The 17,200-nt window shown below is 45.9% G+C and overlaps 1 protein-coding gene across 1 annotated transcript; it reads left to right on the forward strand.

Moving 5' to 3' along the window:
* Nucleotides 1-7,892: 7,892 nt before the first annotated feature.
* Nucleotides 7,893-11,075, forward strand: LOC144157955 (uncharacterized). Its single transcript, XM_077688661.1, has 2 exons — nt 7,893-8,325; nt 9,125-11,075. Exon 2 carries the CDS (start codon nt 10,195-10,197, stop codon nt 10,795-10,797), a length of 603 nt encoding a protein of 200 aa, XP_077544787.1. The 5' UTR covers nt 7,893-8,325; nt 9,125-10,194; the 3' UTR covers nt 10,798-11,075.
* The last annotated feature ends 6,125 nt before the right edge of the window (nt 11,076-17,200 follow it).

Consider the following 17,200-nt stretch of genomic DNA (forward strand, 5'->3'; position numbering starts at 1 on the left):
GGCCTCTCCCAGCACGGCAGCCGCTGCGGCCGAAACCTGCTGCTGCCGCACCGAGCCATCCGTGTAAACTGGGGCCTGGCCGTCTAGGTCGGCCCACACGACACCCCGAGCCAGCTGCAGTAGCCTGCAGTGGGGCGTCGGCCGCTTGCTGCGCAGCACCGGAATGTCCAGCCGCACGTCAGCTGCCAGAACAGGAGCGGGGCCACCAGGTCCCGCGTCGACGGGTGCCACCACCTCCTCGTAGAGCACCAGCATGCGCCCCATGCGCGAGTGGTGGTGGCTCCTCAGCCGCTGCAGCAGCGGACCGCACCCATCGGCGCGCCGCAGCCGGTCATTCTGGCCAAGCGCCTGCAGGTCAGCTGTCATCTCTAGGGTCCACGCCCCCGCCGCGCTGGAACTGCAGGCACTGCTGACAGGCACACCAACAGGCACTGCTGACAAAAACTGCGCATAGAAACAATGATGCAACCCTCCGCCTAACGATGGCGATAGTTGTACGCGAAGCTTTTTTGGGAGGTATTCCATGGTTGTCTAAGTTTGGCCTTTGACTCCACCACGGTTTGGACGTTTTATCGAAGCTGCTTTGACTTCGACCCTTCACCTTTTCACTTCGCCGAAGAAAGCTTCGCGTTCAACCATCGTCGTCGTAACACAGATGGGTGCATGATTTTTGCCAACTTGACTCCTTCGTGCACTCTTCTCCAAGTCCAAACTGCTTCCGCCATGTCCTAATGGCGAAATGGATAGACATCGGTTTCAGAACGTGAGGGTCGCAAGTTCAATACCGATCAGTGGGAGCCTTTGTTTTTTTAACTCCACCCTAGATCGATCAACATCATTGAAAGCGAAAGTCGGCTTTCCTGGAGTGCTTTCGACGGGACATACGCCATTAGTGAGACATCGAAGAAGAGGAAGACATAGAAAGTGGCTCAATCTGCGCATGGGCGGAATGGGGCTGACATCAGAGGATCAGTTGTGTTGACTGCTGCAGTAAATTACCCCCCGAATACATTGTCTTATTGCGCAGAGATACGCCTACAGGCCCGCGGACTGCACGAACACTGACGTAAACGCATCGTGGTCCCCTCTACCGCTAACCCGATCTTATCTCGTTTTAGTTAGAGTTAGTTGTTACTTTCCATTACACATTCTCAAAATAATACACTGCTGTATATTTCATTGTCATGTAACGTACTGCATTGAGACATGGGGGGTGACATACTTCTCCTACATAAACCGAGTTACCTTGTTGCAAAAGAGAGCACTCCGCATTATAATGTTTAGTAGGGTAAACGACAGTTGCGCAACGCTTTTTCCTGGCTTGAACATTATACCACTTACAAATGCTAGAGACCACAAATTAGCTTGTATGGCTCAGAAAAATATTAGAAAAGAATATTCCGTTCTCTAATTTTATTTTTCAATGGCCACACCGGGAAACACGCAATCAAACTACAGTAGACTCTCGATAAACGGAACTTCAAGGGACCGAAAAAATTAGTTCCGTTTAACAGGAGTTCCGTTTAACGAGATCGATGTATGAAAACGCAAATTTATGTGCGTACACACTATCGATACCATTTCATGGAACTCGAAGCATCAGAAGGTGAATGCCGCTGATAGTTTTTCAGAAAGCATGAAAACTAAGAGAGGTTTAGGCACAGCACTCACAAAGTTAATTTGGCAACAATGAGTCCCTTATCATCAAATGCATCAAATATGTTTGTTTGAGTCCTTGCAACGGCATCTCCATGGAGGCTAGTGGCTACAACTTCGCGAGTGCTTACGAGCCACCGAATGTAGAAGACGGCAACGCGGTAATGAAGCACGATTAGCACCACGATGCTACGAACGAGGCAATAGGAGCACAGGCCCGTAATCTCGGCGTCTTAAATCGAGACCATACGACTGGAACAAGAACTGCGATGTTGCATTCGTTGCGCTAACACGGCTTACCACTAACGAGACGAGGCTTACGAGGAGGGAGGAAAAAAAACAATCACGAAACAGCCGGAACCGTAAAAAGCTGATTCTCATGCCAATTGGTTTCACAAGAAGTTCCATTTCTGGTTCCGTTTAAACGGTGACGTGGAAACTTTAGTTCGATTACCGAGAATTTTTTTACGTTATCTGAATACAAAACCAACCAACTTACTGGCTACTGCTCCGTTTAAGCGGCAATCCCGTTTAAGCGATTTCCGTTTATCGAGATTCTACTGTAACTTTCGTTTCAACCTCCCTGTTATCCGAAATAACTATGGTAAACGTTGTATGGCGTTTTCTTGAGCTATAATCTGGAATCCTCTGAATTTAGATATTAAAACTAACGCCAATTTTTTCTAGAAGTGTAAAAGTGTACTTTCGTGATGGAAATTATGTCTCACCGTTGTAGCCAAAAGGCGTTTCTTTACAGTGTTGTCTTCTCTTGACGTGTGTAATATGATTTTCCACTGAAATGTTTTTATCACCCGCGTACAATTTCATGAAGCCTTTACCGCATGGGCCCGGGTATTAGCCAGGTGGCTAAGGCCCCAGATGGTAAAATTTTATTGTATGCAAATAATTAAATAAACTTTCTTTCTTATTCTTTTTCTAAGCAGCATGGTCTCGAAGCGTGCCGATCTGTGCATGCATGCGCAAATACATTGTACTCACCAGTGCGAAAAATATTTGCTCTTTCACTTTTACATTTTGTCATTTGTCAAAGAATTTGGTTTAGAAACCCTTCCTCAGTCATCTCGAGAAACTTTTTCTAACATTATACTATCCCCGTCGTCTTTATGTTATGCAGCCACGCAAAAGACAAAAAAAAAGTAATCTCGTCATCTGGAACCTCTCCTTAGTTCTTCCAAATACTACCTAAAAGCGTGAGGGTTCCGGCTAGTTGGTAATCCATTAGCAACACAGCGCAAAAAAGACCACGGACGAGACGGAGACGACAAACAAGCGCTGACTTCCAAATACTAGGCCGCTGTTTGTATTGCCGCTTCGTAAAGCCGGTTGGCTGGTTTCCGTAAGTTGGTCAATTGTTCACTTCCTGGATTCTCAGCCGCAGCGATAAAAGGCATTTGTCAATCGCTTTAAAGGAACACTAAAGGCTGAATTAAATTTTGTTTTAACTGAAAGATTATGTTTCGTAGCTCTCTCGGCTTTTGTTCGATGAGCAACGATGCGTTATTTGCTGAGAAATAAGAAAATAAAGCTGGCGTTTCTCTCGCCCGTTTCCCTTTCATTTTTTCGTGACGTAGCCATTGCGTCACAAAATAGGAGCGAAGCCACGGCGCGTTCTAGAGCGTATACGCTGGCATCGGTAGCTTTTACGTCTCCAAGACGTGGCCGACAGCGGCAACGTTTTTTTGGCCAAGGAGGCCGGCTTGGACTTTTACGATATTTTATCGGCGGAATGGGAAACGCGTTTAGACGCTCGAGCGGCCGGAGTGCTCGCCTATTCGGGAGTCCAAGACCCCGTCGAGCCGGCTGCGACCATGGAGGGCTGCGGAAAGCCGCTTGTGCCGTTCAAGCAACAAGGTGGTGTTGGTTCAGGAGGGCACCTTCACTTCACCTCATCTGGCGATTGATTCCTACCTTGAAATAACCACTCTTCGCGGCAGCCGTGTCGGTAGTCGTCCTTGACCGTGCTCCGTATGTCTCAAACAAGGATTGATCTAGGCACGCTTTCCGGATTATCAACGGCGGCTCGAGGCGAACGGGCGCATCGGTCAGCTAACCACTCGCAGCAAGTTAGTTTCAGCGGCGAATATGTTGGTACCTGGCGCTCTATACTGATAGCAACATTTAAAATAAATTGTCGCTCCTCCTCCTGCTAACCCCACCTTGTCCGCGCGCGGAGAAACGGGAAACGGGAAGCTCGGGTGGCTCGTATAACCACCACCAGCAGTGCACCTTGTTCCTTTTTCCGCTTCTAATGAAGGGACTTGAGCTGCTTCCTGCCGCGTAAAATTCTTGCAGATTTTCGGGCGCTCACCGTAGTAGGTTCTTGACTTCGCTAATTATGCACCACTGCCTTTGGAAAACGAAACTGAAAGCATAGTGACTAACCGAATAGCGAGGGAAGCAGCCTGCCTCGCAGTGTATAAAAGCTGTAGTGTCTGTTTCTTAGATACGATGAGCTCATGGAAAGCTGTGATTTACGTTTATTTCACGCGTTCAGCCACTTAGAATTGCACGAAAACATCTATAGATGCTTCACCAGGGATCTCTCGCCGTTCACCACTTTTGTGATTTCACGAACCCTAGTACCCCGAATAGTAGGTGGCGTCGTCACCTGTTTCCACGTTTCTGGCATTTTCTGCCTTATTAAACAACTGCTAAATGCGAATATCGTGTATTTAGCTGATCGGTACCGCAATCCATCTATACCGGACAACTTGTTTCCACCCTTTAGTGTCCCTTTAAAGAACATAAAAGGAAATTACACCAATTCTTTAAAATATGAATAAAAATACCCTGCCCTGGGCCAATCAGGGAGCACCGTCCTGTTAGTGGGGGCGACGGCTAAGGCTTGCGCCGTGAATTTAGGCACAGGGGGCGCAGGAAACGCTTTCAGAACGCCCCGTTCGGAGCCCCTTTTGGAAGAGGTCTTTTTATACGACAGAACATAAATCATTTTGAAGGATATCTTGAATACACGAGGCTCACGACACGTGGCAGTCGGCACGTGACTCGCGCAAGGAGGACGTAAAAACTCGGTTATTGATTTGGTATGCTTTCCTTTTCTCTACAACGGTAAGTATGCCTGAAAATTGAGACGAAGTAGTTCGAAATCGCATTCACAGTACAAAAAATTGGCCGCGTAGCTGCTCCTTTCGTTGCAAATGTCGTCAAAAGACGATAGTCTTTATCTGCTTTTTCGAAGCAAATGCCTCCCTTCACTTTCCCGCTCACCTCTCATGTTGTTCCTCTTGCGTCGCGCTCCTTCCCAAGGTAAAGACGCCAAAGGTTTGCTTAAATCATTTTAAATTTCCCGCGTTCCACTGCTCCAAATCGGGTGTCTCGATGCGAACGCTGCCGTACGGCGAAGACGCGCGTTAATCGAGGCGCCCTACTTCAGCGTTTATAGAACCGCGTTTCCCTACTCCACGTGCGTTGCAAGCAGAACGTGGAAGCTATCTAGTGGAACCTTGCGTAACTGTTGCTGGTTGATTTCTTAAAATGGCGCCAGAAGCTATAGTTGCGCGGGCGACAGCGGGCGACGGCGGAGTGAATTCTTTTTCTATAGTTGATGAAGTATTTAATTTCGCAAATTCAAGCATGTTTGATTTTTTTATAAAGGAACACTGCAAATATCACTTCTGTATTGATTTGTTGTCTCATATTTGCGTAATGTCTTGTTCTTCTTCAACAATGTTGACAAGTATGAACCTTACACCGGACATAGACGGGTAGATTTAGCTGTGACTATATAAGACTATTGCGCAGGCATTGTTTTGCTTTGGCCGGGTGGCTGAATCGAGTCACAGACAGACAGACGGACAGACATACAGACAGACCAAAATTTCTGGGTTTAAGTAGCCCAAGAAAGACTATCGTCTTTAAAAGTTCCGAAATAAGGACATGCATAGTCCTGACACCGTACAGGGCTGGGGACTGTGTAACCACGGGGAAAAGTGTGGTTAGAGTTTACTTACTAATCAACCCAAGGGGGCTTATTTGCGGAAGTCGATCATTCAAGCAACGATAGTTTGCTCGGCATACTTTCAAGAAGAACAAACACATTTATTCGGGAGAGCAGAGTTAACAATGGTGGCCGCCGTTTTGGCGGCGACCGCGGCCGTCTGGGCAGCCAGTGAAGCTTCAGCCTCCTGGTCTGGGCAGCGCAACGCCTCCTCCCACTGCTCACATGTGGTTATTTTCGGATAGGGATCTCTCGGGCATCCCCACATAAGGTGCTGAAAGGTGCCGAGAGACGGGCATGCTGTACAGTTAAGTGAAGGGTACATGGCTGAATGAATTTGGTGTAATTTAGAAGGACTGGGAAATGTGTTTGTTTGCAAAAGAAGCCATGTGTGTTATTGACAGATGATAAGTTCTTGATGGTTCTTGATGGATGGCACGGCGAGAGAGGCGGTAATGGGCGGTGATTTCATTGTACGTGATAATCCTGTCTCTAGCGGATGTAGCGCTATGGTAGGGGAACTGGCTGGGCCCGGCTCGAATGGTGAGTTCTCGAGCCATGCTGTGGGGACCTTAATCCAGGCCAGCGTGCGCCGGAGCCCGGAATATTTCTACGGGGGACGTTTGGGGTGCTTGTTGGAGAATTTTGAGTGGCTGAGGTGACAGAAAGCCGGAGGCAACATTTTGAACTGCCGTTTTAAGGGCCGGACATATGTCCGTCATTGCAGCCGGTTTTCGGCGCCGGTAAACGTTCCGGAAACCGCTCCCCGCCGCCGTTTGGTGGAGGAGACACATGGTGCGCAAGTGCCGTCGACGCGTCGGGCCGCTCAGCTCCGCCCCATTCCGTCGTGCGTGCATGTAGCCTTTGGCAGCCCGCACAAGGGCCGCATTGACGCTTGACGGAGTTTTTCTGGGTGCCCCGCAATGCTCGTGATTTTCTCTCGTAGGAGATTGTTGCTGTAAGTAATTGGGGCCAATTATATCCATTAATATTGTAAATGGATATAATTGGCCAAGCGGAGTTTTGAGAAACTAAAATGCACTACAAAAATAGAAAAAATAAATAATCACAACAGTGAACTTACTAAAAATGTCTTACATCTGCTCTAAAACGAAGACGTAACTTAAAAAAGCCGACAAAAGAACGTTGAAATTACAAAAAAAACTGCGGAGACGAGCCAGTCATGTAACGCACTGCAGTTCCACAACAATGCATAACTGGTGGAAGTAACGCATTTAATCGTTGTAATAGCGTAATGAAGGTAAATGGTAAAACACAATATCCCCCCCCCCCAAATACACAATATAACCATTTCGCAAAAATGAGGACGAAATTTAAAAAAATGCATATCATACATGTCCTCTGAGAAACGAAGACTCAACTGCAAAAGCCCGGAAAAGAACGACAACACGAATAAATAATCGCGCAAACGGACGGAACCAGCACTACGCCTGTCATCTGCGGAAAAGCACACTATTGGTCAAGTGCTTAATCAATATAATGGTGTAATTTAGATCATTGGTGAAAAGAAACAAAATAAAAAATCAAAATAAAATACCCCAACGTATTGGGCTACTCATAGCCAAATCTGTCTCTAAAAAACTCAATGAATACTATCGGCGTAAGAATGCTACGCCTAATTGACAATTATGTGGATTTCTGCAAATGCTTTTCTCATTCAATGGGCAAGAATATGGTTTTGATGGTTGTTCTTTTCACATTAACTTTAATAAAACCACCGAATCAACCACGATAAAGGAAGCCTTCGCTGACTACACGGAGTAAAAAAAACACTGCAATGCCGACACTTCTCAGAGATGTTGCTCTTAATTTTACTTTATGCAGCGTGGTCTTTTGCAGTACAAGGCAAGCGAAAGCGATACGCAGTTGTTTTTTTTTATCCCATATATTTCGTTCTGCTCGCACCAGAGATATCAGCAGATCGTTTACGGCGATGCGGGTCGCCCTTGAGCTGCTCGTGGCTGCGGCGCAGGAGAAAGCCACCTCGCGAAATCCAGGACCGGAGGCTCCAATTTGAAACCCGCGCGAAACGTCATGAATGACGCTTCCGCGCCTCGTGCTGTTATTGGCTGCCGCCCCCAGCCAGGGGGCCGTTCCGGCTACCGAAACGGGGAATCGCGTGCACAGACGCGTCCCTCTCCGCCCATGTGGCCCCCGCTTTAGAATCGGTGATGACTGTGGAGGGCTAAAGCGCTGGACACATGTACGATTGGCACACGCGATTCGCATGCGACTGATCGTTACGATTGATCGTTAGGACCCGTTTTGGCGTCGATCGCTGGTCGGAGGAGGCTCACGACGTGCGTCTGGCAAGCCAGATGCAGTCGTGCCATCGTTGCAATCGTCGTGAGGCCACAGCCAATGAGAGCCCGAAGGTGTCGTCATAAGCTGTCGTCATAACGACGTCACTTTACGCGGGAGCGAAGGTGTGCAGTTCCCTGAGCGGCTCCCGGCATCTTCCCTCTTTGTTCATCACACGACCTACGTTCATCAACTACCGAAGATGGACGCACAAGCGGCACGAGCGCAAGAAAACGAGTCTTTGATTGCCCTCATATACAGGGAGCCCGCAATCTGGGACCTGAGGTGCGCGGAGTACAAAATGCTGGACCTTAGAACGTCAAGCTGGATACGTGTCGCCAGGGGCATGGGGCTTGAAGGAACGAAAGGTACGTCTACCATTTTATCGCTGTACCAACGACTAGTGTGAAGCCTTCCTCACTATTACGTTGTTTCGTGGTATTTCGTAGTTCAGGCGCAGATGTTATTAGCGGATGACATTACAGCCAAGATGGACGTAGCTCCCGTTTACAAAATCCGCTACTTCTAGCGAGATCATAGTGAATGGATGTAAACACAGGGGCTTTTCAACTTGCCGGGCCGGTTTAAATAAGCGACTAAACTATGACCAAGCTTGGTGCCTCAAATAAGCGTGCGATTATCTTGCCCAGCGCAGTGGCTTGCGCGCGACTGCGCTGGGCCCGGGCTACCCGCGAACGCGACGTCACGTCTAGCGGTGGACTCGCGCTGTTTTATTTCACTCTGTCAACTGTACACCAAGACCAAATTTACGCCGTTGTTGGTTTTCCAAACAGTGTTTCGATAACACTTGAAAGCAATTACCGCGTGCGTTAGTCAATTGAACACATGCCGGACCGAAAGGGCCACTATGTACATTGTGTTGGCCATTTGCGCTCTGGCTTTGCAGCTGTGCATGTCAGGATATAATAAGCGCACGCCCGTGTGTTTGGCCGCACGTGAACGGTGCTAAGGTAGTCAAAATTAATAATCCGGAGCGCTCCACTATGGCGCGCCTAATGAATTGGTGCTCTTAGTTCTACCGCTACAAAAAAAAAATTCATGCTTGAACAACTGACATATCTAGCTGCTGTTGACATAAATATCCTTCCAAAATAACCCTTTGCAGCAAGTGACTTAAGTGCTGTAACTGTGTGAATTTTTACGCAGTCGACATTAAAGAAGTTGGCAAGCGGTGGAGGAATTTACGAGACACGTTCGCCCGCAAGCTGAAGGAAGCCAAGAAGGCAAGCGGTGCACCCGCTGACGACCCGGAGCAGCTGTCATCGTCGTGGGTCCACTTCAAGGCGCTCCTTTTCCTGAAGGACGTTATTGAACCAAGGAAGTATGAGAAACCTTTATTTTGCTTTTATTTCGGGTCTGGAACAAGGTGTGTGTACGGCACATACGAAACCTTTTTGGACATTAGAGGTGTAACTAGGCAGCCAGAAACTTGCCAATCTATTGTAGTCGTAGTGAGGCCAATCACATTACATGACGCTAGCCAGCAAGAAAGGCAGTGGCAAAGCATGTGATTTCAAAGCAACATACAGAGCTGCTAGAGCAAGTTTGTGACCCTTAGTTACACTTTTGTAAACGTTGCCTTTTTGAGAGAAGACTACGATTTCAAAGCAGGTAGAGCAACAAGATTTTGTTGCATCTTAATGCAGATAAAAGTGTACCAACAGACTTGTAGAGAAAATAACTGTTCATAGCATTCATGTACACATGCATGAAAAATACAGCATTTTATGTGTAGAATGTCTGAAACAATTGCCATTTTACATTCTGTGGCCAAGCGGAACAGGTAGCTCTGTAAAATGCCTAGTGGACCAATTCTAGCTGTGCACTTAAAGCAGATTTGTAGCTGGCACTGCCTATGTCATATGCCAACAGGCATGCACTAGTGGCATCACGGCTGGCCTGCTGCAGCACCAGTCAAACACCCGTGTGGTCATGTGCTCCATGCATTTCCACTGAGGGCCTGGCCAGCTGGGCTCGCTTGTAGCATTTGCTTGGCTGGCTGCAAAGTCACCTCCACATTGCTTAATGGCTGCTCTTTTCGCACCATTTCTTTCAGAATGGCCAATTTTCGACAATTGTTTGCAGAGTTGCATGTTTCAGGCATCACATTCCGGATTTTTTAACCACACTCTAGAAACTTTTCCAAAGGTCACAATTTTCACCCCAGTCGACCTATACCCTTGAATCTGCTGCCCTTTCTCAGGACCACCAGCAATATGGACCCCGACGTGGCTGCCTTCTCCAACTCTGTGGACGAGGTGCTGCAGGTCCACATAATAGAGGAGGACGAAGACCGTGTTACGGTGGACGAACTGCTGCTGCCAATGGTGCAGGACCACAGCGACAGCAGTTGCCCATCTCCGCCCCCTAGCAGCTTCCCGTCTCCCCCTAGCAGCTTCTCGTCTACATTTCGCCGTCCTTCAGCTGCCAACTTTCCCGCTTCTGCCCCAGCTTCCTTCCCCTCTTCTTCCAACGCTCCTCCCTGCAACTCCCTGCCTTCGCCTAACCAGATTTCTTCCGCTCTTTCCCAGAACACTAACTCCCCCGCGACACCTTTTCGCAGAGCTCGCAGGACAAAGAGAACGAGGGGGGTGTCTGAAGAAGACTTTGCAATTCAGCAAATCAATCAGCAGCTTGGGGAAAGGCTGACGTCGAGGCAGCACTTCCTGCTGTCTCTAGATGGACCAATGGACAAAGTGCCCGAGCACCTCCAGGGATGCTGCGAGATGCACCTGCGCGATGTTGTTCGCCTGTATGCGAAAGGGCGGGTGCCAACCATGCTGACCCCCATCCCAGACTGTGATGACATGGAACGTTAAATAATGTTCCATGCCATTGTTATCAACAGATGGGTGAACGTACTATCTTAAGGGGGGACGTGGCAAGTAAAACTATTTTTGTTAATTATGAACCAAATTTAGTCAAATAAGGAGATTTTATGTAGATAACTAACCTAATAACAACACTGAAGTCAGTTTAAAAATACCTTCTATACTTTCACTTTCTGAGTTACCAAACTAATTACCTTCACCGAGCTGCCGCAAGATTAATGAACTAATTAGGCAAGAACTCAACAAGATTTTTATGTCAGCATCCCCAGGAAGGTCCATTCTGTGCAAGGAAGCTATTTGATTATTGCTTCATTTCCTTTAAGTATCCAAAAAGAAAGACGGAAGTTTCACTTTCTTTAGACTATTTCTGATTTTGAAAGGAAGGCGAAACTTCTCTTGTTCTTTCTTTATGCCTAAAGAATATAATGCAATAATCTAATAGCTTCCTTGCACAGAATAGACATTTCTGATCACACTGACGTAAAAATCTAATTGACTTCTTGCCTAATTAGTTAATTATGCTGATTGCAAGCTTCAGGTAATTAGTCTTCTAACTTAAAAAGTATAGAAGGTATCTTTGATCTGATTTCATTATTTTTGTTAGAATGGTTAGCTACATAAATGCTCCTAATTTGATTCAATTTGGTCCATAAATAAAAAAGGCGTTTTACTTGCTACGTCCCCCCTTAATCACAGTTAAAGGGAGCATGGGAGCACATGGCTTCAGGTACTATCAGAACAGATGCAGCAGCAAGATGTCTTTATCGGGGAATTAGTGCGATGAAAATATCTTGCAGTGCTTCAACACTGAGACGCCGAGCTAATCTGATAGTATAAGAAGACACGCAATTTCATGATTTTTTTTAACCGTGATCAATAAGTACATGTTACGTGTGACCCCCCACCTTTTTGCTGCCCATTCAATGGGGTTTAACAAGCCAAGGCTACACTGGGCTATGATGCACGTCGTAGTGGATTTAATTTTGACCATATTGACCATGACCATGTGCCGAGATTAGGATCTCTAACGAGATCCTAATCTCCGCACATGGGCTTTTTTCAGCTTTAGCCTCCATCTGCAAAGAAGCCACTGCTACCAGCATCAAACCCATGACCTTGGGCTCAGCAGCACAACACCCTAGTCACTGTGGCAGGTTCTTTTTTAATGCCCAAAGCAAACCTTTTATTACACAATCGCTAGTGCATGCTCACATACTAATTTCATCTTTGTGCAATGCTTACTAACATAAATTTCGCACTACGCAAAGAATTGCCACTGCTTGCTTTTATGTTGAAGAGGTCGGGAAGGAATGTTCAGAAAAATTATGCTGTGGGTGTATTCAGAGCTGTGGGCCATTGATGTACAAACTGCACATACCTGTTTCGTTGTGATATCAGGTAAAACAGGTAAAAAAGTGCAATAACGCTTTCGCTGCTGTTTGCGAAGGGTCAGATAGAGGTAAAAAAAGAAAAGAAACCATTTGTGGTTCTTTTTGTTGTTTCAGTGGAGTTTAAAATACTTGGTTATGTACATTTAAGCCAGTATTTTACATTCAGTGTACATCATTTTTTTTTATTCATTTATTTATTTACTCTTGTACCCACAGCGCCTTTCAGGCATTACAGCGGGGGGGGGGGTTTACAACACAGTTTTAACAATGTGGTAGTCTGCAATAACAATGCATTGTAAGTACCGTAATGAAGAATACACCGTACACTACAACAATACACCGTACACTACAACAAACACCGGTATACATTCAAGAGCACTACGAAGCAAAAGTTGCGCATGTCAGTGTTAATGTATGGACCAACATAAATTCCTAGGTATCCAACACTGCACAAATATAATAGAACCATGTACAACGAGATTTCAAAGGGCGGCTGCAAAAGCTTCGTTGTCTAATATGCTAACTGTGGCAGCAGGCAGTCGATTCCACTCTGAAACTGTTTTGGGGAAAAAAGTGTTTTTAAAAAGATTAGTTCTGCAACTATATTCTCTAACCTTGAGTTCATGGTCTGTTCGTCTGGATATATAATGCGGCTGAAAAATGTACTGACTGCGGTCTAGTCCAGTGTGGCCATAAAATATATTGTGAAAGAACTTCAAGCGCAAACTTTGCCGTCTTTTTCCTAAAGGCTCACATTTTAATGTTTCTTTTGTAGCAGAAATGCTAAGGTTTCTGTCATAGTTACCGATAACGTACCTTGCAGCAATGTTCTGAACTCTCTCAAGTTTTTCGCGATCGGTACTCGTGCTAGGGTCCCATACAGTGCATCCATACTCTAAAATTGGTCTCGCGTAGCTCTTGTAGAGAACATCGCGGGCTTGCTGAGGAAACAGCTTCGTGTTACGCCGTAAGAATCCCAACACCTTGCATGCCTTTGCTGTAATGAAATCAACGTGCCTGTGCCAACACATGGATGGTGTGAGGAATATCCCTAAGTACTTATATTCTGAAACCGTCTGCAACGGAGAACCAGATAGAGTATAAACTGTTGATGGCATACGTTTTTTTGTGAAACGCATTCTGCATTCCACTTATAATTTTGCATGCAGAAAGAGCATATCACTTTTTATGTATGTATGTGTTGCAAATATGACCATTTTCATCTTTAGACGTGAAGATGCATGCTTTGAGTGACGTTTGAATTTTATGCAATAAAGACAAAAAAATGTGCTTCTGTGGTCGAAGGTAACTGCCTCCCACGCAAGACAGCTTGGCAGCGGCAAGTTCAAATCGCATGCAGGGTCTTTTGTTCTTCCTTCCTTTCTTTTGTTTGTGAGGCTTAGTGTCATCGGTACAAAAGTAAGATTCTGAAGAGAATTTGCAAACGATCGTGAACTTCAGCATGAAAACTCTGTACAAACAGCCAGCAGGTCTGAGTTTTACTACAATGGTTGCCAGACTACCGAAGTGGTTGCACCACCAATCTGAGGAGAGAGAACTATGGCAACCACTAAAGGATGCTGTGACTATTCGTGGCTAGTCATCGCAACTCATGTTGCAGAAATGAGACAGGCGCTTGAAAAGTACTGCAAAGACAAGAGATGAACGTTTATTGAAACGGGCAAGTTAACAAGATTGTCGATACAGTGACAAGCAGAATGCAATACTGAACTCTACTGTAAAGACAAGTTCTGTGAAGGTGAAAAAAGTAACAGTTTACAGTTCAGCCTGGAAACCTGGTCGTGATAGATTAAACGGCTCACGCACTCGATGCTGAGGCGCTGAAACAGTCCTGGTTGTCAGCGGGCGCTGGTAGATTGGCACGGGAAACGCCGCGTCACACAGCTCAAGCTGGCAATTCAATGTGCGGCCAACAATTAGGTAGTATTAATGGCTGGCACTGCAGCCTGGCTGGGTCTCCTTTCCGGGTGTCCTGCTGACGGCTACCGCATCTTTGCACGCAGCCTTCTGAACCATGGCTCCCCCGATTCCACTATGCTGCGTCAGATGCCATGATCCAATCTTCTTTTTCCGTCACTTTTATAAGTCCCGATATTCTGCCGGTTCACTTGTGGTGACATGTTGCCGGCACATAACCACAAAGGCTGATTGTACGCTGTTTCGGACAAGTCTAAACTGTCATTCTGCTTGTTGGTATTCTTGAACAAACTTGCCTACATCTGTCTCGCGTAGTGTGTAATGAGAGTTGCGCGAATGTGAAACTTCTGACCTGACAAGATGAATGACCGAAAGCTTGAAATGAGATTTAACTACATGAACACATTTATCGAAGGAACTTGGAGTAGTCTGAACTCACAAAAACGAACCCATCATTTACTCATCAAGCACAAAAATCACTAGTGAGAAGCAGTGATACAACAACGGGTTGCCGAGTCCAAATTTTAGCCCCACCATCATGCAGTTCAATTGCTTTCCTGTTTGCTCCAGTAAACAATGTTGTTAAAGTTGTTTCATTGATTGGATATGCTCTCCTTTGGCTTACTGCAGAACCATTCAACAGTGAGTAGGCGGTTAAAGCTGTGGGCCCATTACAATTTATGACAACACACCAGAGTGCTGGGTTACAAATAGTGTAGCGTAGTGGGTAAAGTGTCCGACTTCAATGCAGGCTGGCCATAACAGTGGGCTGGGCCGGTGGCCAGAAGTTCAAATCGCACACGGGGCACATTCTTTTTTGTTTTGTTTTGTTTTGTTTTAGTTTGAGCGGATTTATGCCCTTTCATACAAAAATGGTAAGATTCAGAAGAGAATTTGGCAAAATAATGTGAACTTCAGCAGGGAAAGTAGCTACAAACCATACAAACAGGAGGTCTGAGTTCTGCTACAATGGTTGCCAGACAACTGAAAGCGGTCGTGACACCGTGCACGTTTATAGAAAGCTGTTTATGGCAAAGAATAAAGGATTTATTGTTTTTTATATTGAGTTTGCAGCTGTACAGAAAAATATATACAAAAAGCGTTTAACTCTCGAATGTTCTTAACGTGACATCATTGCTAGTTGCGCTGGCAACCAATGATACGCGCATGGTTGGTTGCGATGCGCCTAAAAATGAGAATTTCAAAGGCCTCTTCTAAATTCCCCAGGCAAGGAATTGTGAAAATATTTGGGATTTACGTTACTAAAATATCGTTCAAGCAGACAAAATTAAGCAAAGACAAATGCATTTTCTGTTCATGAGCCCTTAACTGTAATGTTCTTAACGTGACGTCACTGCCATACTCGGTGACAACTTAAGAACGGCACCGGAAGTTGCCACTGTGCCTTATCACCGCAGCCGGATGTTTCTCCGTGCGGGGCAAGTAGGGCGTTACTGGGAATATTTTGAACATGGCGTGAGCCGTTCCCGTGATTTTTTGGACTTAATATGCTCATAAACGACTCCACTGACGACAAACTGTGTGAGACAAGGCAGACGATATCACGCATTCATAGCAAACTCCTTTCAAAACGCGCGCGCACTGACGTCACGGGTCCGGCGCTTTGGCGGAGTGATACTACATGAGGTGGTGCCATTCTTGAGTTGTAACCGAGTATAGTTGCACTGCCGGTGGGTATCACATGGTACTTGATCGGCGCCCGAAAATGAGCATTTCAAAGACCTCCCCTAAATTCCTGAAATAATGAATTGTGAATACAGTTCGAATTCAAGTTATTCAAAGATTGTTCAACCAGACAAAATTAAGCAAGTACATTTCCTCTTCCTGACCCCTTTAACATTCTAATCTTGCAAAGCTTACTAACACAAATTGCTTAGCATGCATGCTATTGCTAAGAAAAGTAATAAATTAAAAAAAATCATCTTGCAAAACTTGCTAACACAAATTGCTCAGCATTATATACAATTGTCGAGAAAAGAAATACAAAGCACAAACATCAGCATCTTCCAAAGCTTACTAACACAAATTGCTCAGCATACATACCATTGCTGAGAAAAGTAATGCATACCAAATGAAAAAAAAAAACACTTTTAGTAGTGGCAGATCTTCTCTCAGGCCTGCAGGACACTTCGCTGCCAAGCCACACTGCCTGCGGCACTCCAGGAATACTGTGTGAACAAGTCCCGCACATACCGTGCCATTTGGGCAAAGTTCCTGGCTTGTGTACGTGCCAGCTGCAGAGGCGGCTGGACAAGGTTTTGCCGCCACAAGCCTCTGCGCCTCTCACCAATTCCACTCACTCAGTCCGCATAGCCAGCACTGCAGTAGCCGTCCTCATCATCAGCATGCTGCCTCATCATCAAAAAGTTGTGCAGCACGCAGAGCGCTTTCACCATCACCTCGGCATTTTCTGGACGTTCCCCAATTTTCCGCTCGAGGATTCGCCAGCGGGTGACAAGAATGCCAAAGGCATTTTCTGCGCACCTCCTGTTGGAAGCATTGAGGAGGGGGGGGGGGGGAGAGGGTTAGTTCACTCTGAATAAATTGCAAGAAATACCCACAACCACCGGACATATTTTTCGTGCACATACTGAACTGAAAAAGCGGTTTGGCTGAAATTTGAAGCCAAACAGCCAAGTTTCAGAAGTGCACTGAAAGAGGGGGAGAAGGAGAAATGCCACATGTTCACCTGGCTCACTTCTTAGTTGCATTTTCTTTTAAGTAGAGGTTTCCCATTCACTGATGCACTGATGGCCAAAGCCCTTTGTTTTTTTTTTTTTTTTTGCGCACACTTACAAGTGTTGTAACTACAAAACAACACATGCAGCAAGTAACAGGCTACAAACAAAAATTCGGTCACCTTTGCAATCGAGATGTGAAGACTGAGGAAACAGTAGAGCTAGTTAAAAAGCGAAACTGTCCACATGCAAACTGAGTGAAGTCCCCAATCCACCCTTTTCAACTCCAAAATCCAGACTGCCAAATTTAGACGCCAAAGTCCACTTCAAGGCAACCGTAATCGGAAGCCAATGCCCGCACTA

The sequence above is a fragment of the Haemaphysalis longicornis genome, unplaced genomic scaffold (genome assembly GCF_048455015.1).
Source record: "Haemaphysalis longicornis isolate Haplotype H1 unplaced genomic scaffold, Haemaphysalis longicornis Haplotype H1 scaffold_10, whole genome shotgun sequence".
NCBI classification, from domain to species: domain Eukaryota; kingdom Metazoa; phylum Arthropoda; class Arachnida; order Ixodida; family Ixodidae; genus Haemaphysalis; species Haemaphysalis longicornis.